Source organism: Capricornis sumatraensis, chromosome 16 (genome assembly GCF_032405125.1).
Source record: "Capricornis sumatraensis isolate serow.1 chromosome 16, serow.2, whole genome shotgun sequence".
NCBI lineage: Eukaryota > Metazoa > Chordata > Mammalia > Artiodactyla > Bovidae > Capricornis > Capricornis sumatraensis.
Window position 1 is genome coordinate 49,098,337 of NC_091084.1, and position 26,327 is coordinate 49,124,663.

At 40.3% G+C, this 26,327-nt stretch overlaps 1 protein-coding gene and 1 pseudogene across 1 annotated transcript; both read right to left on the reverse strand.

The window, feature by feature from the left end:
- Positions 1-9,449: 9,449 nt before the first annotated feature.
- On the reverse strand, positions 9,450-10,379 carry LOC138092549 (olfactory receptor 52E4-like). Its single transcript, XM_068988569.1, is given in 1 exon segment — positions 9,450-10,379. A coding segment is annotated over 1 exon segment (930 nt).
- A 12,540-nt stretch (positions 10,380-22,919) lies between these two features.
- On the reverse strand, positions 22,920-24,297 carry LOC138092142 (olfactory receptor 52E8-like; annotated as a pseudogene).
- Positions 24,298-26,327: the final 2,030 nt, after the last annotated feature.

Here is a 26,327-nt window from a genome sequence, read left to right on the forward strand (position 1 = left end):
GATCAAAACCCCCTCAACATTGGTGAAAATGCGAAGCAGCTGAAGCTCTCATACTTGTTGGTCAGTTCAGTTCAGTTCAGTTCAGTTCAGTCGCTCAGTTGTGTCCGACTCTTTGCGACCCCATGAATTGCAGCACGCCAGGCCTCCATGTCCATCACCATCTCCCGGAGTTCACTCAGATTCACGTCCATCGAGTCAGTGATGCCATCCAGCCATCTCATCCTCTGTCGTCCCCTTCTCTTCCTGCCCCCAATCCTTCCCAGCATCAGAGTCTTTTCCAATGAGTCAACTCTTCACACGAGGTGCCGAAAGTACTAGAGTTTCAGCTTTAGCATCATTCCTTCCAAAGAAATCCCAGGGCTGATCTCCTTCAGAATGGACTGGTTGGATCTCCTTGCAGTCCAAGGGACTCTCAAGAGACTTCTCCAACACCACAGTTCAAAAGCATCAATTCTTCAGCACTCAACCTTCTTCACAGTCCAACTCTCACATCCATACATGACCACAGGAAAAACCATAGCCTTGATTAGATGGACCTTAGTTGGCAAAGTAATGTCTCTGGTTTTGAATATGCTATCTAGGTTGGTCATACCTTTTCTTCCAAGGAGTAAGCATCTTTTAATTTCATGACTGCAATCACCATCTGCAGTGATTTTGGAGCCCAAAAAATTAAAGTCTGACACTGTTTCCACTGTTTCCCCATCTATTTCCCATGAAGTGATGGGACCAGATGCCATGATCTTTGTTTTCTGAATGTTGACCTTTAAGCCAGCTTTTTCACTCTCCTCTTTCACTTTCATCAAGAGGCTTTTCAGTTCCTCTTCACTTTCTGCCATAAGGGTGGTGTCATCTGCATATCCGAGGTTATTGATATTTCTCTCAGCAATCTTGATTCCAGCTTGTGCTTCTTCCAGCCCAGCGTTTCTCATGATGTACTCTGCATATAAGTTAAATAAGCAGGGTGACAATATACAGCCTTGACATTCTCCTTTTCCTATTTGGAACCAGTCTATTGTTCCATGTCCAGTTCTAACTGTTGCTTCCTGGTCTGCATACAGGTTTCTCAAGAGGAATCAGTATAGTACAAAATCATGAAACCACCTTGGAAAACTATTGGTAATTTTCTTCAAAATTTCTGAGTTGGCACCTGGAAAATGGAAGTATCTGCAAGGAATTTTCCAAGTATTTAAAGATACCCCTGAATTATAGGTGGGAACTTCCCTGGTGGCTCAGATGGTAAAGCATCTGTCTACAATGTGGGAGACCTGGATTCGATCCCTGGGTTGGAAAGATCCCCTGGAGAAGGAAATGGCATCTGACTCCAGTACTATTGCCTGGAAAATCCCATGGAAGGAGGAGCCTGGTAGGTTACAGTCCACGGGGTTGCAAAGAGTTGGACATGACTGAGCAACTTCACTTCACTTCCTTTTGGCTTAGCTGGTAAAGAATCTGCTGGCAACGAGGGAGACCTGGGTTCTATCCCTGGCTTGGGAAAATCCCCTGGAGAAGGGAAAGGCTACCCACTCCAGTATTCTGGCCTGGAGAATTCCATGGACTGTATAGTCCATGGGGTCACAAAGAGTCTGGTTGCAAATGAAGCGCAAGCTGGTATCAAGATTGCTGGGAAAACGATCAATAACTTCATATATGCAGATGACATCACTCTTATGGCAGAAAGTGAAGAAGAACTAAAGAGCCTCTTGATGAAAGTGAAAAGGAGAGTGAAAAAGCTGGCTTAAACTCAGCATTCAGAAAACTAAGATCATGGCATCCGGTTCCATCATTTCATGGCAAAGAAATGGGGAGACAATGGAAACAGTGGCTGACTTTATTTTGGGGGGGCTCCAAAATCACTACAGATGGTGACTGCAGCCATGAAATTAAAAGATGCTTGCTCTTTGGAAGAAAAGCTATGACCAACCTAGACAGCATATTAAAAAGCAGAGACATTACTTTGCCAACAAAGGTCTGTCTAGTCAAAGCTATGGTTTTCCCAGTAGTTATGTATGGATGTGAGAGTTGGACTATAAAGAAAGCTGAGTGCCAAAGAATTGATGCTTTTGAACTGGTGCTGGAGAAGACTCTTGAGACTCAGACTGCAAGGAGATCCAACCAGTCAATCCTAAAGGAACTCCGTCTTGAATATTCATTGGAAGAACTGATGCTGAAGCTGAAACTCCAAACTTTGGCTACCTGGTGCAAAGAACTGCCTCATTTGAAAAGACCCTGATGCTGGTAAAGATTGAAGGATGGAGAAGGGGGAAGATTTCAGGAGGAGAAGGGATGACAGAGGATAAAGATGGTTGGATGGCATCACCGACTCGATGGACATGAGTTTGAGCAAGCTCTGGGAGTTGGTGATGGACAGAGAAGCCTGGTGTGCTGCGGTCCATGGAGTCACAAAGAATTGGACACACCTGAGCATCTGAACCGAACTGAACTGAATTATGGGCTGATAAGCCAAATGAATGGACCAATATGGAACAGATTTGAGAGATGTTGTTTCTGGATTAAATGTCCTGAATGTTTGCTTCTTTCTTTATTTTTTTTAAAACATGATTTATGTATATTTATAGATTTATACAATAGTAGCAAAGATTTTTCTTGTGTCTGTAAGTGCATCAGCCTCATTAGGCACTTCTCAGTGAGTATTGGAGTGGGCATGTGGAATCTGCACTGGTGCTAAACTCCATCAGCCAAATGTGGGTGGGCCTGTCTCTGTCTGGTTGGGATGAACATGGCCACCCTTGGCCAGGCTGCCAGGATGTCACCCCCCTCAGGAAGATGCCAAGAGTAATGTTAGGCTGTTTTATCTGCATAAACCACACTCCATCATTCAGTTGGAGAGTGGAGTAGGGTAGAGGGATTGGTAACATACATTCAGCAGCTAAGTAAGTCCAATTCATATACTTTGGGGGAACTGTGTCCATTTTGAGTGTCTTTATTCTCTTTTGGAATGTTCCATTGATATACTGCTCACTGGGATTTTAATTTAGGCTTTGTCAGATTGTCAAAGCAGACCTTTCCAAGTAACACATCTATCCCTAAATCTACTCCATATGTCTACATTATGGAAACAATACTTTATATTTAAAATATTTGAATAGCTCTATAATACAAAATGCTTTTAATAACAGTATAAACTAGAGGAAATAAATCAATTAGACTGAGTTATGTCCACTTTCAAGGTGCTGGTGAATAATATAGATAGAAACAATGCTAATATTCTATGAACTAGATGGGTTTCTTTATTCTGTGAAGTACCCCGTGATGTATAAAGGGTTCCCATAAAGGAGGGGTATCTGGGAGTGTAAGGGTGGCTTAAGAGAAAAGGCATTGTTTTGGAGCATTTAATCTGATAGAATATAATTAAAACTGGAGTCATTTTCCTCTTGTCACCATTTCCTTGACTATTTTTATGTTTATATATTTTTTCTTCTTCTCATATTGTTCAGTGTTAGTTGCTCAGTTGTGTCTGACTGTGACCCCATGGATTATAGCCCACCAGGCTCCTCTGTCTATGTAATCTCCAGGCAAGAATACTGGAGTGGGTTGCCATTTCCTTCTCCTATCATATTGCATATCTTTGCTATTAAGTCTGTATGTAAAGCATTTAACGTTCAGACCCTAGCAAATTCATGTCATGTGTAACACAAACATAAGCATGTGTGCACACATACACTTACACACAGCATTGTCCATAAACCAATAGTCAAACTGCATACATATTATTCTGAGAACACTGGGATCCTGTTCAGGTCCAGGATGGTATTACCTTGGCACAGATCATAGGAATGAAATGGGATGTTAGAAGTTTGGTTCACAGACGCTGAATGTAAAAATGTATGGAGGACTTGACCTATCCCTATATCTGGTGCCTGGGGCAAATGTGTTCTTTGGGTCCTGAACATACAAACAATTTGCCTAAAAAATGTATGATAAACATCATGTGGTATATAGTAATTTATCAATGAGCATTTAAGATAATGAGTAGAGAAGAATTAGTTATATATTTGGTTATTGTCTAATCACTGCAAGTAAAGATTCTTTGTAGTTTCCAGGTACTTTTTTCTTCCTGCTCAGCTCCATGAACTACTTGTTTTTTAATTGAGAAGACAGGCCATTTCTGGCCATTTCAAGTCTCCTGCTACAAAAGAAGGTTCTGATGTGGTTATTATTTACCATGACATGGCTGTTCAGAACAATATAGACCATCTTATTTCTAGCATTTCCAGATTCCATTTGTTTAATTCTGATTGTGTTATTAGAAGGATGCTGCATTCTCCTTTGTATTACCCATGGATAATAGCTTCCAATGACTCTTCAAAAGTTCTTTCTGTGTTTCATCGATGATGACTACAAATGCCAGGTTTAACCAGATCCTTCAGGAAAATGTGATTTTTTTTTTTTTTTACTGTTTATATTCCATTTATTTTTTTGGACTTTATAGCATTAATATAGAAAAACACATCTTTTGCCACCTAAAATATTTAATCCCTAATGACTGCACGTCTAGAAGATGATCTCTTTCAGTTCTTACTGCGTTGTTTCCTTTCACAGTGTCACCAGCTTGTAGCGTAGGTGAGGTGTCTGTAGTAAAATGCGAAGGGCATTCTCACTCCTGTAAGGAATACCCCTACCTCATCTGGTGTTATTTAACATTGACTCAGGGTGGTATGTCATCATATCAGTTGGCTCTAATGGTCACAAATCCTTTGTAGTACACAGATGTAATCACTTAGCTGACAGGTGGTATGGAGCTTGCAGAGAGAGTGGGATGGTCAGTCACTGTGGGTACTAGGGCCATGGTGAGGAAGACAGTAAGGTAAAGGAGGTCTCAGCTCCCGCTTCTACCTTCAAGTGCTGTAGCTAGGAAGCAGCATGAGAGTGTAAATGGAGACAGTTGAAAGACAGTGAACAGATCTAACACATAGTTCAAGCCCAGCATTTCAGAATGGACCATTGGTAGCCTAGAGCCCTGAACTCATCCTATGTCTGTCATGAGTGATGAGTGAGAAACACCTCCAATCAGCATGTCACAACCCTTCTGATGGGTTCATCTCATGTGATTCCATGAAAGAAAGTCTATGCTGTCCAGAAAGACAAAACTGCTGACCAGGCCACTCTCCTGAAACCAGGTCCCAGGATCCAGCAATGAGGTCCCAAGACAACCTGATAGTCATGGGTCATAGAGCTCCTTAGGGAAAATGTCTGACTCCATAAGGTGGTGGGTGTTGCAAAAAGAATCAGAGGCCTCTGAAGAGGAGAATTAATGATTAGGCATATGTGTGCTTGGTTCAAGTTCAAGGCACCCTGCACAGATAATTTTGCTATCTCAAGCTGACCCCAAGCAGCAGAAGTGAACTTAGAACAATTTGGGGAAGCTACTCCAAAGCATATGAGCTTCCCTGGTGGCTCAGACAGTAAAGCGTCTGCCTACAGTGTAGGAGACCCAGGTTCAATCCCTGGGTTGGAAAGATCTCTTGGAGAAGGAAATGGCAACCCATTCCAGTATTCTTGCCTGGAAAATCCCATGGATTGAGGAACCTGGTAGGCTACAGTCTGTGGGGTTGCAAAGAGCTGGACATGACTGAGCGACTTCACTTCACTCCAAAGCACAGAGTTGCCTTGAGAATGGAGCTTAGGGCGGGAACTCTGCTCAGCCACGTCCAAGCATAGCACTGCAGTTTGATTGTGAACCATTTCGGGGCCAGGACTACTGTTCACTTCAATCTACATTGTGTACACTGTTACTTTTACATTGAATTTTCCCCAATATCATAAGTAGATTTAATCATAAAGTTGCTTTTTATATGTCACAGGCCACTTTGTATCATTGACAGAGAAATGGGAAAGCATTGTCTTTATTTAGCCTGTTTATGTGTGGATAAATATGAATGACCAGGGAGCTAGTCAGTCCTCACCACTCAGGATTTATAGACCATAGTAATGAGAACTGTATTAACTTCACTCACTGTTTGCTACTATTCTGCTTGCACCTGCAGCAGAGTTTCTGTAGTCTCCTTTTCCTCATTACCAACACCAATCCTAGGTTACTTGCTCTGTCTTCTACTTTCCTAGCTATCTCTACCTGGAACTATTATTGGATTGTCACTTATATACACCAAGTATTTTCTATCCAGATGTCCTGCAAGAGTTAAGAGTTTGTGGTCAAAATGATTTATCTGAGTGATCATTTCTTGTTACCTCTGTGCATGCATGCTTAGTTGCTTCAGTCATGTCGAACTATGTGCAACCCTATGAACTGTAGCCCCAGGCTCCTCTGTCCATGGGATTCTCCAGGCAAGGATACTGTAGTGGGTTGCCGTGTCCTCTCCCAGGGCATATTCCTGACCCAGGGGTCAAACTTGTGTCTTTTATGTCTCCTGCATTGGTAGGAGTGTACTTTACCACTAGAGCCACGTTGTTACCTCTAAATGATGCTAAATGCAGATATGCTTTATGCACAAATTTCCTGCCTTTCTTTGAATTTTGGTTTTCTTATTTGTAAAATACAGGAGGTAGATTAGCTCTCTCCATCTTTAAAATTCTAAGTTCACATAAAATTTTAGGGACATGAGGAAGAGGCCTAAACAAAACAAAACAATTTATAACTCATGCAGACAGGCCTAAGGAAATTCCATAAAGTGTTATAGGATACAAGAATTGTACTTAGCCAGTGTTAAATTTCAGATCAAGAGCTGACAGATTTACAGAAATTGCCACTCCAGTATCTTGCCTGGAGAATCCCAGGGACAGAGGAGCCTGGTGGGCTGCCGTCTATGGGGTCGCACAGAGTCGGACATGACTGAAGTGACTTAGCAGCAGCAGCAGCAACATATGTTGTTGCTTTCCTTGTCTTATTGGCTATATCTTTCCTAATTTCCAGATATCTAACTCTGAAGAGCTTTGAATATTTTGCCTATCTTCATTAAACCTAGAGAGTGGTTCTAAAACACAGGATAGATAGAGACTTTTGATTTCTACACAAGAGTGTCGTGGTCAGTCACAAATTTCAAATCAGTCCTCTTTTTACCTAGTTTAAGCAAACCACACTTTCCAACTGTATCTAGAGTTTGCAGATAAGACTATATATGTGAAATCTACATTGTTAATAAATTACAGTGAGATAATTTTGGACTTGACACCAAGACTGGTCTTCTTAAACTATAGAATGATCCTGATTCCTTTTAAAGTGTTCTGAAGTCCTGTATATCTGAAGGTACGTGGTATAGAAAACAAGAAAAATTGCAAGTAGAACTTGATTGGAATTAGACATAGTACAGATGATTAGTCACGTCTAAAATGACTTTTTTGGCTGGCCGCCGCCTGCCTCCCTGGGGGTGCGGTGTGGCCCACTCTGCCGAGCGTGGGGACGGGGGTCCAGTGTGGGAAGCCCTACTTCCTGGGACACTGGGGCGAGGCCAGAAAGGTGGATATCCCCTCGCCAGTCACACACCTGCACTTTCGTGGGGAACCTGGTGCTAACCCATTCATGGAGGACCTGCTTCTTCACTGGGGTTTCCTAGGTAGCAGAGCAGCTCCCTCACTGCAATCTATTGCAAGTCAGCCCTGAACTCAAGGGTTTGAAAAGAAAATTAAAATATAAAAAATAAAATGACTTTGCTTCAGGAGGGAAAACAATATTATGTATTCTTAATGCTCACGCAGCAGATTCTCTTATTCTTTAATTCCCCAAAGCTTGATCTGTTAGAGAAAGAAAGAAGAAAGAAACAGAGAGAGGAACTAAAAGGAATAGTAAAGATAAAAAGGAGCAAATGAAAAGACTGAGGGATCAGAAAAATAAAAATGAGTCTAGGATTCTAGAGCAGGGAGACAAAATTCAGGGATTGTTATAAAGAACATAGTTCTATGGAACACGATATTCTAATTCAGACGTTACTACCCACCCATGGTTTGAACTTTATTTTCTTGATCTATATAATGAGATCAGTGTTCTATCAGATTTTAAACTTACCCAAAGAGAAGACATGGAGAAATGAGGGAAATCTCACCCTTTTCCTTCAGGCATTCTATCCAAGATCACTGCTGCCTTCAGAATATTGAGAGTCAATTCCTAGGCAGGTTGATAAGAAGTCCAGGGTACTGGGGGAGGAAAGAGGGGTCTGGGGCTCTCAAGGAGGAGATAGGGGTCTGGAATTCTCAAGGAGGAGGAAAGGACATATCTTTTTGATCCTCTACATGCCTTAGTCTTAGTCACATAAAATGTTTTTTTCTTTAAGCCTAGAACTGATGACTACGCAACAAACAACTCAGTTTAAGCTCTGTAGTAAGGATTATATAACAACAATGTATCCAGCTCGAGAACAGTTTCTCCTTCTTGAAAAGTTTCTGACTAATCCTGAAATCTTAGAATGTATATTATGGGAGTGGGCCTAGTAAGATCTTTACAACTTTGAGACAGTCTTTTGATTTACTGTAATGACCAATTAAAAAAGCATATAGCTCCTTTGCTAACATTAACAATGGGGGCACTCTCCGGCCCCCTTTTTACGTCTATGTCAGAAGCTTTCACTGTCTCTTTCATACTTTAATAAAACTCTGATACACAAAAGCTCTTGAGTAATCAAGACTGATCCCTGGTCCCAAAGCTAAATCTTCTTCAGAGATCTAGAATCTGACACCATTCATCGTAAGCTGTCATCTTGGGAGCTCATCCAGGATCTTCAGGACAAGGTAAGAACACTCAGAGCTCTAGCCTCTCTGCTTTCTCAGTATGCACGTTTTCTACTTTACTTTACTAACTCTATGGTGTACTTGTGTGAATGAATGACACGCCCTGGTACTGTTTACCATAAGCTATCAATATCTTCCTGTTTTGTTAGTCTTTGGGGGAGGTGAGCAAAGTGGATAAATATGGTAGTTTGCTTTATCTGGTGGCTCAGACGGTAAAGCGTCTGCCTGCAATGCGGGAGACCTGGGTTCAATCCCTGGGTTGGGAAGATCCCCTGGAGAAGGAAATGGCAACCCACTCCAGTACTCTTGCCTGGAAAATTCCATGGACAAAGGAACCTGTAAACTACAGTCCACAGGGTCGCAGAGAGACGGGCACGACTGAGCGACGTCACTTCATTTGCTTTATCTGTTTACCCAAGTGGAGTCTCTCAGTCGTGCTCGACTCTTTGCAAACCCATGGACTGTAGCCCACCAGGCTCCTCCATCCATGGAGTTTACTAGGCAAGAGTACTGGAGTGGGTTGCCATTTCATTCTCCAGGGGATCTTCCTGACCCAGGAATCGAACCAAGGTCTCTGGCATTGCAGGCAGATGCTTTACTGTCTGAGCCACCAGAGAATCCCGTTTATCCTAAACCATTTCTAATAAAAATGAAAAATCTGGAGAGTACTATACAATATAATGAAAGACTTAGATCTTAGATTATTAAAATTTGTGCATATATTTCCCAGTCATTTCACAGAGCTATTATTTCTATACAAATATTTTTACAACCTGCTCTCGGATTTGCTTTGTCCTGACTCCATAGATGACTGGGTTAAGGGCAGGTGAGACAATCACATATAGATTAGCCAAAAGAATGTGAATGTAGTGGGGAATATTACGACCAAAGCGGTGTGTCATAAAAGAAAAAAATGCCGGTGTGTAAAAGCACAGCACGACACAGACGTGAGAACCACAGGTATTGAGAGCCTTCAGTTGGGCATCCTGACAGGGGAGATGGAAAACAGTTTGAAAGATCAGTACATAGGAAGAGGCAATCAGAATCACATCTACAATAATATTAGAAATCACCATGAGCCCATAGATAACATTGATCTTAATGGGTGCACAGGCCAATCGGGCAAGACCCATGTGCTCACAGTATGTATGGGGAACAATGTGGTGCCCACAGAAGGGCAGCCTCAGAATGAGAAACACAAATGGAGTCACAAGAAGTAAATTTCTGCCCACAACAACAGAGGCTAAAATGCCGATGGTTTTACTGGTGAGGATGGTGGTCTACTGGAGGGGGTTGCAGATGGCAACAAAGCGGCCATAAGCCATGGCCACCAGTAGAACAGTCTCCATTCCTGTAAACATGTGGATAAAGAACATCTGAGCAAGGTAGCCTCCAAAGGTGATCTCTTGGAGGTTGAACAAGAAGATGCCCAGCATTTTGGGGGTGGTGGAGGTGGACAGACCCAGATCAGTCATGGACAACATGGCCAGAAAGTAAAACATGGGCTGGTGGAGACTGTGTTCGGTCTTGATCACATATAGAATAGTGATGTTCCCCACAAGGGCAATCAGATACGAAACACAGAATGGGAAAGCAATCCATATATGTACAGTCTCCAGCCCTGGTATTCCTAGCAGGAGAAAGAAGGGAGGATGGAACTGGGTGTCATTGATAGCAGGCATTTTTCTAGAGGTGTCATTGAATTCTTGTCAGAAAGTAGGATCACAGTGTTTTTCTTATCAATGAGTCCTGGAAAGATGAAAGACTTTCAATCAGCACTGGAGGTTATGGTAAAAGTAGTTAATTTAGAAATATTAGATATTCTCCTATTTCCTGAGAGTAGTCAACAACTCTCTCAATAGAAGTTATTGTTCTGAGATTCATCAGTTCAGTTCAGTCCCTCAGTCATGTCCAACTCTTTGTGACCCCATGGACTGCAGCATACCAGGCTTCAGTGTCCATCATCAACACCCAGAGCTTACTCAAACTCAAGTCCATTGAGTCAGGGATGCCATCAACTATCTCATAATCTGTTGTTCCCTTCTCCTCCCGCCTTCAATCTTTCCCAGCATCATGGTCTTTTTAAATGAGTCAGTTCTTAGCATGAGGTGGCCAAAGTATTGGAGTTTCAGCTTCAGCATCAGTCCTTCCAATGAATATTCAGGACTGATTTCCTTTATGATAGTCTGTTTCGATCTCCTTGCTGTCCAATGGGCTCTCAATAGTCTTCTCCAACACCACAGTTCAAAAGCATCAATTCTTCAGCACTCAGCTTTACGGGCACTATTATTTTTTGTTATATATGAGAATTTTGAAGGAACTGGCCATATTTCAAAAAAGAGTGCATACTATTTTTTATGGTATTCTTTTCCTTTCCTTTTCCAAGAAGTTTTTTGGTTACTTTTGAGAAATTATTATACCTAGTGTTTTTCAAAGTGCGGTCTGGTGTTAAAGAATCCTAGGTCTAAATGAAAACTGCTGACTTATACCACTGTTTCTGTTTGACATTATACAAATATAGGGATTTCCCTCATGGATCTGTTGCAGCCAAATTATGGGAAGCAGGGCTTCCTTCATAGCTCAGTTGGTAAAGAATCTGCCTCCAGTGCAGGAAACCCAGGTTCTATCCCTGGGTCAGGAAGATCCCCTGGAGAAGGAAATGGCAACCCACTCCAGTATTCTTGCCTGGAGAATCCCACAGAGGAGCCTGGCGGGCTACAGTCCATGGTGTTACAAGAGTCAGATATGACTTAGCAACTAAACCACCACCAGTCAGATGGTCTCTCTTAGAATTTTCTTCTTTCTCTTTATAGTGAAAGCCACTGCTATTTTTGATGCGTGCTAATCTTATGGAATTAACAAGCATCATAAATCTAATCTAAGCTGCTAATCTTACTTTGGCCACCTGATGCGAAGAGCCAGTTCATTGGAAAAAACCCTGATGCTGGGACAGGTTGAGAGCAGGAGAAAGAGGTGACAGAGGATGAAATGGTTGGATGGCATCACTGACGCAATGGACATGAGTTTGAGCAAACTCTGGGAGATATTGAAGGACAGGGAAGCCTGGCATACTGTAGTTAATGAAGTTGCAGAGTCAGACATGACAAGTAACTGAACAACTGCAACAAATCTTATGAAAAGGTTTGGTTTCTGATCTGATACCTACAGATTCCTGTTTATTCTGTAATCCCTTGATGTTCTTACAATAAGTACAGTAATTTGCTTTTTGTTTATTAGCTAAATCATGTTCATATGCCTTACATGCCTTAACATCACAAATTAATATGAAAAGTTGCACTCATGTCCTGAAATTATGCTTAGCTTCAGGTTTATATAGATAAAATGCCTAGCAAATTTAAGTGACACTAAAATTAAAGCATTGTGAATTTTTTTAAGTTTTGGCATCTCTAGGATATTATCCAACTCTGCAGCATCTAACATAGCATGATTTTATTTATATATTTATCTATTCCCTACCAACATAAATGCTGCTACTGGAGGTAACAAACCAGGAGTATTTACTTTAGTATCCCTAACATTGCTATATGAGGATATGGCTCCCAGTTTTTCAGAATGTAGCTGTTGAATAGAATAAGGATTTGTGTATGTGTATGTTTATATTTATGTATGGGTGAGAGAGAGAAAGTATGTGTGAATGTATGTGTAAAGGAGAGAGAAAGAGCAGAAATATTCTGTGTATAACTCAGTGACATATTACTGTTTTCTCACCTGTGGTCATCTGCTTTAATCCCATATGCTATGTCATGTTTTGTTTGTGTGGTGAGAATATAAAATGGTTACTTCGGATAACTTCTCAGCAAAGGGGAGGCTGCTGTCCCATTCTCTCCTCATTTGCCTCTTCTCCTCCTTTCTGTAGCATCTCATTTCCCTCTTCCATGTATCCTTACCTTTCCAATATTTCCTCCTCCAGGCCTTCCTTGGAACAGCGTGTCACAGTATAAGCCCTGGAGCTAAAGATGGTGATGAGAACCCCAAGAAACCTCTGGGTTTCAGTCTGTCCTATCACATGGAGAAAAACTTTATAGTGAATGAGAGTGTCTCTAAGTCTAAGCAAGTCCCAGAATCCCTGAGCTTAGCCTTCAAAGTCCTCTGGGCATAAACATGGGCTTATGGGTCATTAAACCCAGCTAACTCTTTGTTCTTCCATCTGCAGAGACACATCACCATAGCAGACATAATTCCTTAGCTCACAGGAAGGGATGTCTCTTGTGCTATTAGGAAGGAAAACATCCAAAATGGGGCGGAATCAGCATAGGGGATGGCACTGACTCTGTCCATTTCAAAAGGCATGAAAGTATTAAATGTAGACCATTAAGTTTTCAAAGTGTGTCTTCCTAGGGATCTATCCTTAGCAAGTCTTTTGCTTTGTTGAATATAAATATGTGAATCCTGATGCAGTTTGACAATGCTACAAGTGAATTTCAAAAGTTAAAGAAGATCTGTCAGGTAGATGCATTGGACTCTGTAACAGTAAATTTTGGTTTGGGGTGGTGCTCATCATACCTGTAGAAAATGACATCAACTTTCTTCCAACCCAGTAAGACTCTCCTTCCTGAATTATAACTAATGGTAACAGGTAAAATCTTCAGAGAGGGGCTTTCTTATGTTTCAATTCTCTGGGCAGAAGGCAAAAGAAACTCCCCAATCTCCCGAGAAGACAGAATTCAGCTAGAGCTCAAATTCTAGAGTTTACTTAGAATTTCTCCTCCTGGGTGGTGATGGAGTTGACCTGAGAGTACCAGGATGCACCATAGATCATGCTTTTCCTGAGTGCCAACAGAAAAAGACTGACACAAAATTGAATATACTAGACAATCAGTTTTTCTTTTTTATCTTTCAAGTTCAGACAATTTTGTGTTATTATGCAGAAGATAATGTTTGTGATAAAAGAGATTCTGGTTCAATCTCAAATGTTCCTGTTTTTTCACTGCTTCTCTTTTTGATTAATGAGACCTGTACTTCCAGTCAGTCTCCCCCATCACTTTCTCATGTTATCCATCCTCACCATTGTGTCAATATTTACCTTTCCAAATCAAGTGTGACTTTGTCAAATCTCCTGTTAAAATTCCTCCTTATGACTTTCATTTCTCTGGTGTGTATTATAGACTTTATTTGGTAAAGCATACTCAACATTGTTGCTAAAACCTTCAGTCAATAACTAATCAACATTTTAAACTTTAACTCTACATCATGAATCTTCAAAACACTATGCTATTTGGTGATCAAAAGTTCTCTTTACAAAACCATTCATTTCAGTTTTCCTTCAGCCCTCCCTTATTTACCATGTCCTTTATGAAGAGTCTGTATGAAGCAGATATGATCTGTATGTCTCCAGTATCAGTTTGTGATACTATTATAACATGAACAAATTATTTTATTTGATTCTGTGTTTACTCCCTTTCCCATTTCCCCCAATATTTTATTGTGATAGAAACACTTTACACAAAATTTTCTGTCTTGACTATTTTTAAGTATATTTCAGTAGTACTAATGTCACGAGAGTGTATGCTCCTCGGTTCTGTCTCGTCACAACAAAGATTTGGAGTGACGGACATTAAAGCCTCCTCGGCGTGTCACAGCTCTCAAGTCTTGGACAGACCGTGTTATAGCTCTTAGACAAATCAATGTTGCAGCTCAGTGTTACAGCTCTATTTTATTTAGAAGAGAGCAGGAAAATCCATCTTCGAGGTGTGAAGGCAGGTCGATCCAAAGACGTGAAGAGAAAAGCGCTCCAGTACACGGGAGAGAGAGAGAGCTAGCTTTGGCTCCTCTTTTTATATGTCCCCCCTCAATCCACCCCCTGCCGCCCCAGGCCTGTCCTATGTAAACTGGGCCAGCCAGCAGTGTTGTTTGTTTTACCTGAGGTCCTCACTCCGGTCCTTGGACTTCCTGTGTTCTATTTTTGCTAGCTTTTCACTTCCTTATCTTTTAGCCACCGCCATTCTGGACTCCTTTTTCCCTATTCTAACTACTTAACACTAAGTACGAGGTCAGGGGCAGTGGCCAAGTGTGCCAGGCTGTGACGGTGCAGGAATGGCCGAGAGGAGCCACCCCGCATCTGAGGTCAGGGGCGGCAGCTGGGAAGATCAACCCACATCCAAGGAGTGGTGGCTGCACTGGCGCAGGAAGGCCTAGAGGAGCCATCCCACGTTGAAGGTCAGGAAGGGTGGCGGTAAGGAGATACCCCTCATCCAAGGTAAGGAGCAATGGCTGCGCTTTGCTGGAGCAGCTGTGAAGAGATACCCCACGCCCAAGGTAAGAGAAACCCAAGTAAGATGGTAGGTGTTGCGAGAGGACATCAGAGGGCAGACACACTGAAACCATACTCACAGAAAACTAGTCAATCTAATCACACTAGGACCACAGCCTTGTCTAACTCAGTGAAACCAAGCCATGCCCATGGGGCAACCCAAGACAGGCGGGTTATGGTGGAGAGGCCTGACAGAATGTGGTCCACTGGAGAAGGGAATGGCAAACCACTTCAGTATTCTTGCCTTGAAATCCCCATGAACAGTATGAGAAGGCAAAATAATAGGATACTGATTGAGGAACTCCCCAGATCAGTAGGTGTCCAATATGCTACTGGAGATCTGTGGAAAAATAACTCCAGAAAGAAAGAAGGGATGGAGCCAAAGCAAAAACAGTACCCAGCTGTGGGTGTCACTGGTGATAGAAACAAAGTCCGATGCTGTAAAGAGCAATATTGCATAGGAATCTGGAATGCAGGCCCATGAATCAAGACAAATTGGAAGTGGTCAAACAAGAGATGGCAAGGGTGAACGTCGACATTCTAGGAATCAGTGAACTAAAATGGACTGGAATGGGTGAATTTAACTCAAATGACCATTACATCTACTACTGTGGGCAGGAATCCCTTAGAAGAAATGGAGTAGCCATCATGGTCAGCAAAAGAGTCCGAAATGCAGTACTTGGATGCAATCTCAAAAGTGACAAAATGATCTCTGTTCGTTTCCAAGGCAAACCATTCAATATCACAGTAATCCAAGTCTATGCTCCAACCAGTAATGCTGAAGAAGCTGAAGTTGAACGGTTCTATGAAGACCTACAAGACCTTGTAGAACTAAACCCAAAAAAGATGTCCTTTTCATTATAGGGGACTGGAATGCAAAAGTAGGAAGTCAAGAAACACCTGGAGTAACAGGCAAATTTGGCCTTGGAATGCAGAATGAAGCAGGGCAAAGACTAATAGAGTTTTGCCAAGAGAATGCACTGGTCATAGCAAACACCCTCTTCCAAAACACAAGAGAAGACTCTACACATGGACATCACCAGATGGTCGATACTGAAATCAGACTGATAATATTCTTTGCAGCTAAAGATGGAGAAGCTCTATACAGTCAACAAAAAAAAGACCAGGAGCTGACTGTGGCACAGATCATGAACTCCTTATTGCCAAATTCAGACTTAAATTGAAGAAAGTAGGGAAAACCACTAGACCATTTAGGTATGACCTAAAATCAAATCCCTTATGATTATATAGTGGAAGTGAGAAATAGATTTAAGGGCCTAGATCTGATAGATAGCATGCCTGATGAACTATGGCCGGAGGTTCATGACATTGTACAGGAGACAGGGATCAAGACCATCCCGGTGGAAAAGAAATGCAAAAAAGCAAAATGGCTTTCTGGGTAGGCCTTACAAATAGCTGTGAAAAGAAGAGAAGTAAAAAGCAAAGGAGAAAAGGAAAGATATAAGCATCTGAATGCATAGTTCCAAAGAATAGCAAGAAGAGATAAGAAAGCCTTCTTCAGCGATCAGTGCAAAGAAATAGAGGAAAACAACAGAATGGGGAAGACTAGAGATCTCTTCAAGAAAATTAGAGATACCAAGGGAATATTTCATGCAAAGATGAGCTCGATAAAGGACAGAAATGGTCTAGCCCTAACAGAAGCAGAAGATATTAAGAAGAGGTGGCAAGAATACATGGAAGAACTGTACAAAAAGGATCTTCACGACCTGGATAATCACGATGGTGTGATCACTCATGTAGAGCCAGACATCACGGAAAGTGAAGTCAAGTGGGCCTTAGAAAGCATCACTACGAACAAAGCTAGTGGAGGTGATGGAATTCCAGTGGAGCTATTTCAAATCCTGAAAGATGATGCTGTGAAAGTGCTGCACTCAGTATGCCAGCAAATGTGGAAAACTCAGCAGTGGCCACAGGACTGGAAAAGGTCAGTTTTCATTCCAATTCCAAAGAAAGGCAATGCCAAAGTATGCTCAAACTACCGCACAATTGCATTCATCTCACACGCTAGTAAAGTAATGCTCAAAATTCTCCAAGCCAGGCTTCAACAATATGTCAACCGTGAACTTCCTGATGTTCAAGCCAATTTTAGAAAAGGCAGAGGAACCAGAGATCAAATTGCCAACATCCGCTACATCATGGAAAAAGCAAGAGAGTTCCAGAAAAACATCTATTTCTGCTTTATTGATTATGCAAAGCCTTTGACTGTGTGGATCACGATAAACTGTGGAAAATTCTGAGAGAGATGGGAATACCAGACCACCTGATCTGCTTCTTGAGAAATCTGTATGCAGGTCAGGAAGCAACAGTTAGAACTGAACATGGAACAACAGACTGGTTCCAAATAGGAAAAGGAGTACGTCAAGGCTGTATATTGTCACCCTGCTTATTTAACTTCTATGCAGAGTACATCATGAGAAATGCTGGACTGGAAGAAGCACAGCTGGAATCAAGATTGCCGGGAGAAATATCAATAACCTCAGATATGCAGATGACACCACCCTTATGGCAGAAAGTGAAGAGGAACTAAAAAGCCTCTTGATGAAAGTGAAAGAGGAGAGGGAAAAAGTTGGCCTAAAGCTCAGCATTCAGAAAACGAAGATTATGGCATCTGGTCCCATCACTTCATGGGAAATAGATGAGGAAACAGTGGAAACAGTGTCAGACTTTATTTTTGGGGGCCCCAAAATCACCGCAGATGGTGATTGCAGCCATGAAATTAAAAGATGCTTACTCCTTGGAAGAAAAGTTATGACCAACCTAGACAGCATATTCAAAAGCAGAGACATTACTTTGCCTAATAAGGTCTGTCTAGTCAAGGCTAAGGTTTTTCCAGTGGTCATGTATGGATATGAGAGTTGGACTGTGAAGAAGGCAGAGCACCGAAGAATTGATGGTTTTGAACTGTGGTGTTGGAGAAGACTCTTGATAGTCCCTTGGACTGCAAGGAGATCCAACCAGTCCATTCTGAAGGAGATCAGCCCTGGGATTTCTTTGGAAGAAATGATGGTAAAGCTGAAAGTCTAGTACTTTGGCCACCTCATGCGAAGATTTGACTCATTGGAAAAGACTCTGATGCTGGGAGGGATTGGGGGCAGGAGGAGAAGGGGACGACAGAGGATGAGATGGCTGGATGGCGTCACGGACTCGATGGACACGAGTCTGAATGAACTCCGGGAGATGGTGATGAACAGGGAGGCCTGACGTCTTGCAAGTCATGGGGTAGCAAAGAGTTGGACACGACTGAGTGACTGAACTGAACACTAAGTACATTCATATTGTTTCACTTTGTTAAAATAAAATCTATATCCACTAAACAATAACTCCTGATGATCTACTCCCTTCATTCCTTGACAACTACCCTTAACTTTTTAAATAATCTTTTTTCTCCTAAGCCTCAGCATGTGGTAATTGCCATTCTACTCTCTGTTACTATGAGTTTGAGTTCTTTTAATAAAGGTGCCACATAAAACCAAGACCATGTGATGTTTGTCTATGTGACTGGTTTATTTCACTTGGCATAACTTCCTGTTACTTCCATGTTTTTGCAATGAAGGGATTTCCTTCTTTTCTAAGGCTGAATAATATTCCATTTTATATATAAAACTAATTTTAAAATGTCTGCATTGAAGTTTTCAGTTCAGTCATTATATTCTTTAGTTCCAGTATTGCTGTTTAGTTCATTTTTATAGTATTTATTTGTTAGCCTTCTTATTTTATTCCCCATGTGCTGTAGCCCACCAGGCTCCTCCATCCATGGAATTTTCTAGGCAAGAGTACTGGAGTGGGTTGTCATTTCCTTCTCCAGGGGATCTTCCCAACCCATGGATTGAACCCAGGTCTCCCGCACTGTGGGCAGATACTTTACCATCTGACCCATCGGGGAAACCCTTATTTTATTCATGTATTGTTTTCCTGATTGCATGTAGTTGTATATTTTCTCTTGTAGTACACTGAGCTTCTTTAAGATAATTATTCTGAATGATTTGTCAAGCAGTTCATGGATCTCCATCTCTTTAGGAACAGTCATTGGCGCTTTATTAGTTACCTTCATTGGTATTTGTCTGATTCCTTGTGGTCTATCTAGCCTTGAGTTGATATGCACATTTAAAAAAAAAAAAAAGAAGAAACAAACATGTCTTCCAAGGTTTAGATTGGTTTTAGCAGGTAATGTTATTCTCCTGCTAGGATCCTGGGTTGATGGGACCGTCACTGAGATCATTGTTGGATAAAAGTGGAACTGCTATTATCTGGTCTCTAGTCAGGTCTGCAATTGGCAGGATAGTTGCCAGGTTGCAAGGGCTTGTGGTTTCCACTGGTTTTCTGAGAGTGCTCTCATTGGGTCTTGGGTCTCTATTTGGGAAGAATTGCCCCTAGTCTGTGCTAGAGTGGAATGGCATTGGGGGTCATGATTAGATCTGAAGCTGCCATATCTATAACATGGGGAACAGATAGGCTTGGTTCTTCATAGGCCCCTTGGCAGCAGTAGCTAGTGATAGAACTACATACAAGAGGGACTGGAGTTGAACTCAAAGGGGACAGGGGTGTTTCCAGTATGCAGTCAGAACCACAACATCAGGCCTGATACTGATGTGCTGGTTTGCATTCCCATAACAGTCCTCTTTAATCATAAGCTCTACCTGGATTCCAAGCTCCCTCAAAGATATTATTTTTCTTCATGGATGGCTGCCAAATATTTGTTTCTCTGGGTGGACATAAGTTGGAGTATTCTTGGTTGAAAGTTTTTTCTTTTTAGCATATTGAATACATCCTGCCACTTCTGATCTGCAAACTTTCTGCTGAAAAATCCGCTGAAAGTTTTATTGGGTTTCCCTTGGGTGTTAACAAGTTGTTTTCCTCTTGCTTCTAAGATTTTCTTTATCTTTAACTTTTGACATTTTAATTGTAATTGTGTCTTGGTGTGAATCTCTTTAGGTTCATCTTATCTGGAATTCTCTATGCTTCCTGGGGGCTTCCCAGGTGGCTCAGTAGGTAAAGAATCTGCCTGCAATGCAGGGGAAGCAGGAGACATGGCTTTGATCCCTGGGTTGGGAAGATACCCTGGAGGAAGACATGGCAACCCACTCCAGTATTACTGCCTGGAGCATCTCATGGTCAGAGGAGTCGGTGGACTATAGTCCATAGGGTTCCTGGACCTGGATATATGTTTCCTTCCTCAAATTAGAAAAAAATCTTCAGGCATTATTTCTTCAAATAAGTGTTTCATCTATTTCTCCTTCTGGGACTCCTACAGTGCAAATATTATTCTGCTTAATGAAATATATTCTATTTCCCAATAATGCTATATATTTATTATTTTATTTCTAGATTATCATTAATTTCAGCATGTTTTTGAAGGAGAGCAGAAATGAGTATTTATGCTCAAAATATATCTTGACACAGAAATGTAGGCAGAACTTTTTGAAAAAAATTCAGTTATAAAATGTGTAAATTAAGTGTGTATTTGTCCCTCATTACTTTAAGGCATAAAGAATATCAATATTTCTGGAATTTAATGTATGATTATGAAAACCCATGGGCATGTTATTTTTTGCTGTTCTCTTCTGTCACCTCAATATTAACTCTTCTGAGATTGAAATATCATTAATAATATATTTTTCAATGTTGATTTTGTATATTAAATTAATAAGAATCCCTAGGATAGGAATGTCATAGAATTAGATGAATTGATTGCTGCGGTAATTTTCAAAGCCAAATTTGAGCTTGGAGAATATTCTATTGATACTTAGGTCAGTCATCCTTTAAAAGTTTTATTTTAAATTATCATTTTTTCTTTTCTATTGACATTTTTGTAAACCAGAAATACATTGTTTATACCTACTTCATCCATTTTATATATTCCTCTTATATTTACTTTTTCACATTCCAAAATTTTTAAGGTCCTTTACAATCCAATTTCTTTATTTGTGTTTTGAAGTTCATAAATAAGTTTCTTTTTTTCTTCTTATATATTTCAACACTTGAAGTCATCTAGTTAAAAACCAATGAACAAAATAAATATTAACCCTTGCTCTCTCTTGCTACTGTGTGGCTAAGTTGTGCCCCATGTCTCTCTCTTGTATCTCATACCTGATATCTTCACTTTACTTGCATTATAATTATTCAAATTACAGTTCTCCTTGAGTCATAAAATTATCAGAAATCACCTTTGTGTTTCACTAATTGTCTATGTCCTATCTTTCCTAAATGCTAATGTGACATGACTTTCTAAACTCCCACATAATCATTTTACTCACTAGTTTACAAACTTCAATTTCTAAATGAATAAACTTCAGGCCACTAAACACACCTTTTTAATCTTTTCAAAGTATTACTCAGTTGTTCAGTAACATTTTGCTATATTCAGTCGCTCAGTCATGTCCAGCTCTTTGCAACCCCATGGACTATAACCCGCTAAGCTCTTCTGTCCATGGAAATTTCTAGGCAAGAATATTGGAGTGGGTTGCCACTTCCTTCTCCAGGGGATCTTCCTGACTCAGGGATCAAACCCATGTCTCCTGCATTGGCAGGTGGATTGTTTACCAGTCTGCCACCTGGGAAGAAACATATTCTTTTATTATCTCTGTTTTTAACTAAATTGCTTTATCAATTGCTAAAACATATGTCTTATAATGATTTTCATTCTTTCCACAGCATTTTTAAACTCCAAGAAGGAAGAACGTTTCATTGTCACAAAATACATAGTGTTAAATTTACCATTTCATGAATGAAAGTGTTTATAGGAGGTTAGGCTTATGAAGAACTTCATAGAATCAGAAACTTGAGAGCATGGAAAGGGAAGAAAACACTACAAAAATGTCAATAGAAAAGAAAGAATGATAATTTAAAATAAAACTTTTAAAGGATGACTGACATAAGTATCAACAGAATATTCTCCAAGCTCAAATTTGACTCAAGCTCAAAAAAATTAGTCTAATTTTTATCATTTGCTTGATTATTCTTTGGTAAAAATTTTACTATTTACTTTTAGGCAGTACTTTATTTTCAAAATTAAAAAAATATATATATGGGAGAATAGTTGCTTTACAATGTTGTGTTACTATCTGCTGTACAGCAAAGTGAATCAACTACATATTTAAATATACCCCCTTTTATGGATTTCCTTTCCATTTAGGTCCATTTAGGTCTCTGTGTTATACAGTAGGATTTCACTAGTTATCTATTTTATGCCTAGTATCAATAGTGCATATATGTCAATCCCAGTCTCCCGATTTATCCCACTCCCTTCTTCCCCCTTTGTATCCATACGTTTGTTCTGTTGACTTAGGATATATTCACCACTTAAAAGTTCAGAGTTATGTTTTATTTGGCAGGAATTTTTAGGACTTCAAGCCCAGTAGGCAGTATCTCAAGTAACCCTAATAGAACTGATTCAAGGAGGCAAGCAGGGCAGGGGAGTCAGGAGATATAGAAGTTTTGAAACAAAGGTAGTCTGATCACCAAAAGATTGTTGTTAATTTAAAAAATAACAGCTATCCAAAGTTAAGAAATTTAGTGCTTTTCTGTTTTTCTATGTATGGGAAGGTGCAAGAGTCTAGGCTAACCGAAATTATTCTTTTGGTATGCACCTTAGTCATCTGGAGCCAGTAACCTGTGTTTTCACATTCAGAATTTCTTCATGGCTCACTCTGAGGAGTGGCTGCAGTCTGATGGCTGCTAGACAACAGGTATTCCTTTCCTTCCTGAGTTCCCTCAAGGCTCACCAGCTCATTTATAAAAACTTTGCATTTTACTTCCTACTCGTCATGTGATCTCATTGAATATCCTTATGAAAGAAATCTTATTACTATCTGAAAGAGATCTAGAGCACCTTACAGTTTTAACAGAAAGCTATTTCTTCAGTGAATAAAATCTCTCCTCCTTGAGATTTACTCTTGCATAGCATATTCTATGCCTGGGTCAATAGTGAATATCATTGCAAGTATACATTGAGACATACACAAACACACATGCCTGCAACAATTACAACCAATATTTCTTTTCTATGTCTACATATAATCTATATGGTACTTACACAACTTTAAGGGACTTCCCTGATGACTCAGTGGCTAAGAATCCACCTGGAGTGCAGCAGACTCAGGAGAGTACAATCCCTGGATCAGAAAGATCCCCTGGAGGATGAAATGGCAACTCACTCAAGGATTCTTGCCTGGGAAATCCCATGAACAGAAGAGCCTGGTGGGCTGCAGTCTATGGGGTCTTAAAGAGCCTAAGTGACTAAGTTCAAGCATATATATATATATATATATAATTAATTTGGGTGAAATACATTGCTTTATTAATTTAATCACAAATGTCAGTCTTCCTAGACTTTATAGCTTTATAAGATGAATGAATTACCTCTAATCCAACCTTTTTTTTTACCAAATATACTCTGTTTATGCTCCTGGATTTGCTTGGTCCTGATTCCATAAATGACTGGGTTGAGGACAGGGGGGACAACTACATAGAGATTAGCCAGAAGGATATGGATATACTGGGGGATGCTATGACCAAAACGGTGAGTGAGGAAGGAGAAGAGAGCTGGACCAAAGAAGGCTAAGATAATACAGATATGAGAACTACAGGTATTTGTAGCCTTTAGGCTGGCATCTTGGGAAGGGAGATGAAAGACAGTATTCAATATCCTAGCATACGAGATAATGATAAGAATCACATCCAGAAACAATATGGAAATATTCCCAAGACCCTAGTAGACATTAGCACTAAGGCTGGCACAAGCCAGACACGCCACTCCCATGTGCTCACAATAGGTATGAGGAATGATTCTGTGTCCACAGTAAGGCAGTCGCAGGAGGAGAAAAATGATGGGGGCAGTCATGCATACACTTCTTAGAACTACCACCATACCAATCACACCAATAACTCTATTGGTGAGGATCGTGCTGTACCTGAGGGGATTGAAAATAGCCACATAGTGATCAAAACCCATGGCAAGAAGTACAATGCTCTCCATGACTGTAAAAAAGTGGATATAAAAGACTTGAGCAATACAGCACCCAAAGCACAGCTCCTGAAGGTTGAACCTGAAGATATCCAGCATCTTGGGAATGGTAGCAGTAGAAAGACTCAGGTCAATCACTGACAGCATGGCCAGAAAGTAGAACATGGGTTGGTGAAGACTACGATCTGTCCAGATAACAAGCAGAATAATAATATTCCCAAATGAGAGCAATCAGATACACGACACAGAAGGGAAAGCCAAGCCAGATCTGTGCAACTTCCAACCCTGGAATCCCCAGCAACAGGAACGAAGAAGGATGTGGCTCAGTGACATTGGGAGAAGACATTCTTCGGCAGGTGGCATGATTTTTAAAAATTATTGATGATTACCATTGGACAATCCACAGTTAACTGATATCTATAAAGATTAAAAATAAGAAATTCCCAAACAAAGGATTGATATTAGGAATAAGTTTCTCTAAATGTCTTTATTTTTTTTTCTTTCCCAATTCTCCATCCATAATCCTAGTGACTCTTTTCACCTGTACCATAAGTATAAGAGTTGAAGCGTCAAATAGAAGTTAACACCATTTTCTCTTAAAATTATGGGTTCAGAGTAGTTAAATGCGGTCTCTCTTGTTCTCCAAGAAATAAATACTATCAAGCAATGATAAAATTGATAATAATAGCAATAACCACCAGAATAATAACATCTATCTTGAATTGGTTACCTACTATTTTTCAGACATTATTCTTAATGTTATGTGCTTATATTATCTCATTCAGTTCTCTCCACAATTTTATGACACAAGTTTTACTGGTCTCTGGTTTATGAAAGTGAAAGGTTTTGAGATGTTGGTTAACTTATACCATTGCTTACAGAGCTAATAATCATCAGAATCAAGATTTGAAATTAGTTTGGAAGTAGGCTTTGTGACATTGACCTGGACCTATCTTTGCAAACTTGTCAGTAGAGGTAGTGAAAGAGGGTATAAAGGAAAACAAGAGATGAGGAAGAATAAAAGGAGTTGGCTCAGTCAAAAATATCTCAAAGAAAATAAATCTGAAATATTTATACTATCAGATATTAAAATTTTCCATAAAGCTATATCACAGTATTACTGGCAAAGCCAAGAGCAAAACCCAGGGACAGTATTACTGGCAAAGCCAAGAGCAAAACCCAGGGACAGTATTACTGGCAAAGCCAAGAGCAAAACCCAGAGACAGTGGAACAGAATTGAGAATCTAGAAGCAGATCCACACGATACTTGGGGTCCAGATATCTAAATTTCAGATATCTCCAAGTAGGAATTTAAGGTAAATCGTCAAGTGGGGAATGATAATCCATGAAGTTTCCTCTCAGAATGAAGTTCATTTTTAAGAACCTGTCGACTCCTTTAACTGTTGAGAGAAATGTGACATCAGATCTGAGATAGCTAAGCTGTAAAGTTAAGGCACAGTTCCTAAGACTGTCCTTCCTTCTGACACAAACTTCAAGTATATGGGTTTTCCCAAACTATACCTGGGTTCAATAATTTACTAGAAGGGCTCATAGAACTTACTTCTAGAGAAAGATTAAAACCAGATAAAGAAAGAAATGCTTAGGGAAGAGGGTGAGGTTTCCAAACATGAAACATCTATTGTCCTTTCACATAAAGTCAGGATGAATCACCCTCCTGGCATTGATATGTGGCAATGTGCATTGAGCCAGTGTGGCAACCAGGAAGGCTCACTTGACCTCTTGTTTGGACTTTATATTGAGGTTTCATTACATATACTTGATAGATTTTTTGCACACGTGGTTGGACACCCATTGACTGATGCCGCATGACCAAAATCTCCCATCCTATTATATCGTTGGTCTTTATGGCATGGTCAACCCCCACACTCAGGTCTGGTTTGGCCAGCTCTCACCTTAAATAAAGACACTGTTATCAGATATGACATAGATTACTTCATGGAAGCCAAGAGCAAAGGCCAGATCTTTCTCTGGGCAAAGCCAAATTCTTTACTCACATCTATTCATTTAGTTCCAAAGATATTTTTTTACTATTGCTGTAGTTATGCTTTCCACTTCATGCTGCATATTGGGCCATGCCATCAAATTGTTAATTCAGGTCTCCAAATAACCAAATTTGAATTCAGTTTAATCCCTTTGATATATAAATCAGGAGAAAAAAATCAACAGCTGATCATATTGTATGCTTTTTTTTTTAAACATTTTGGTATGTAGGGAGTCACTAAGTATAAGGGGATTCAGGTTCATCACTCTAGTCTTATTTGCCTCCTCAGCTTTTTTTTTCACTTTGTGTTTCACTCATTATCATGGTAGTATGTGTAGGAAAAGCATATAATATTTAATATTATTCATTTTGTG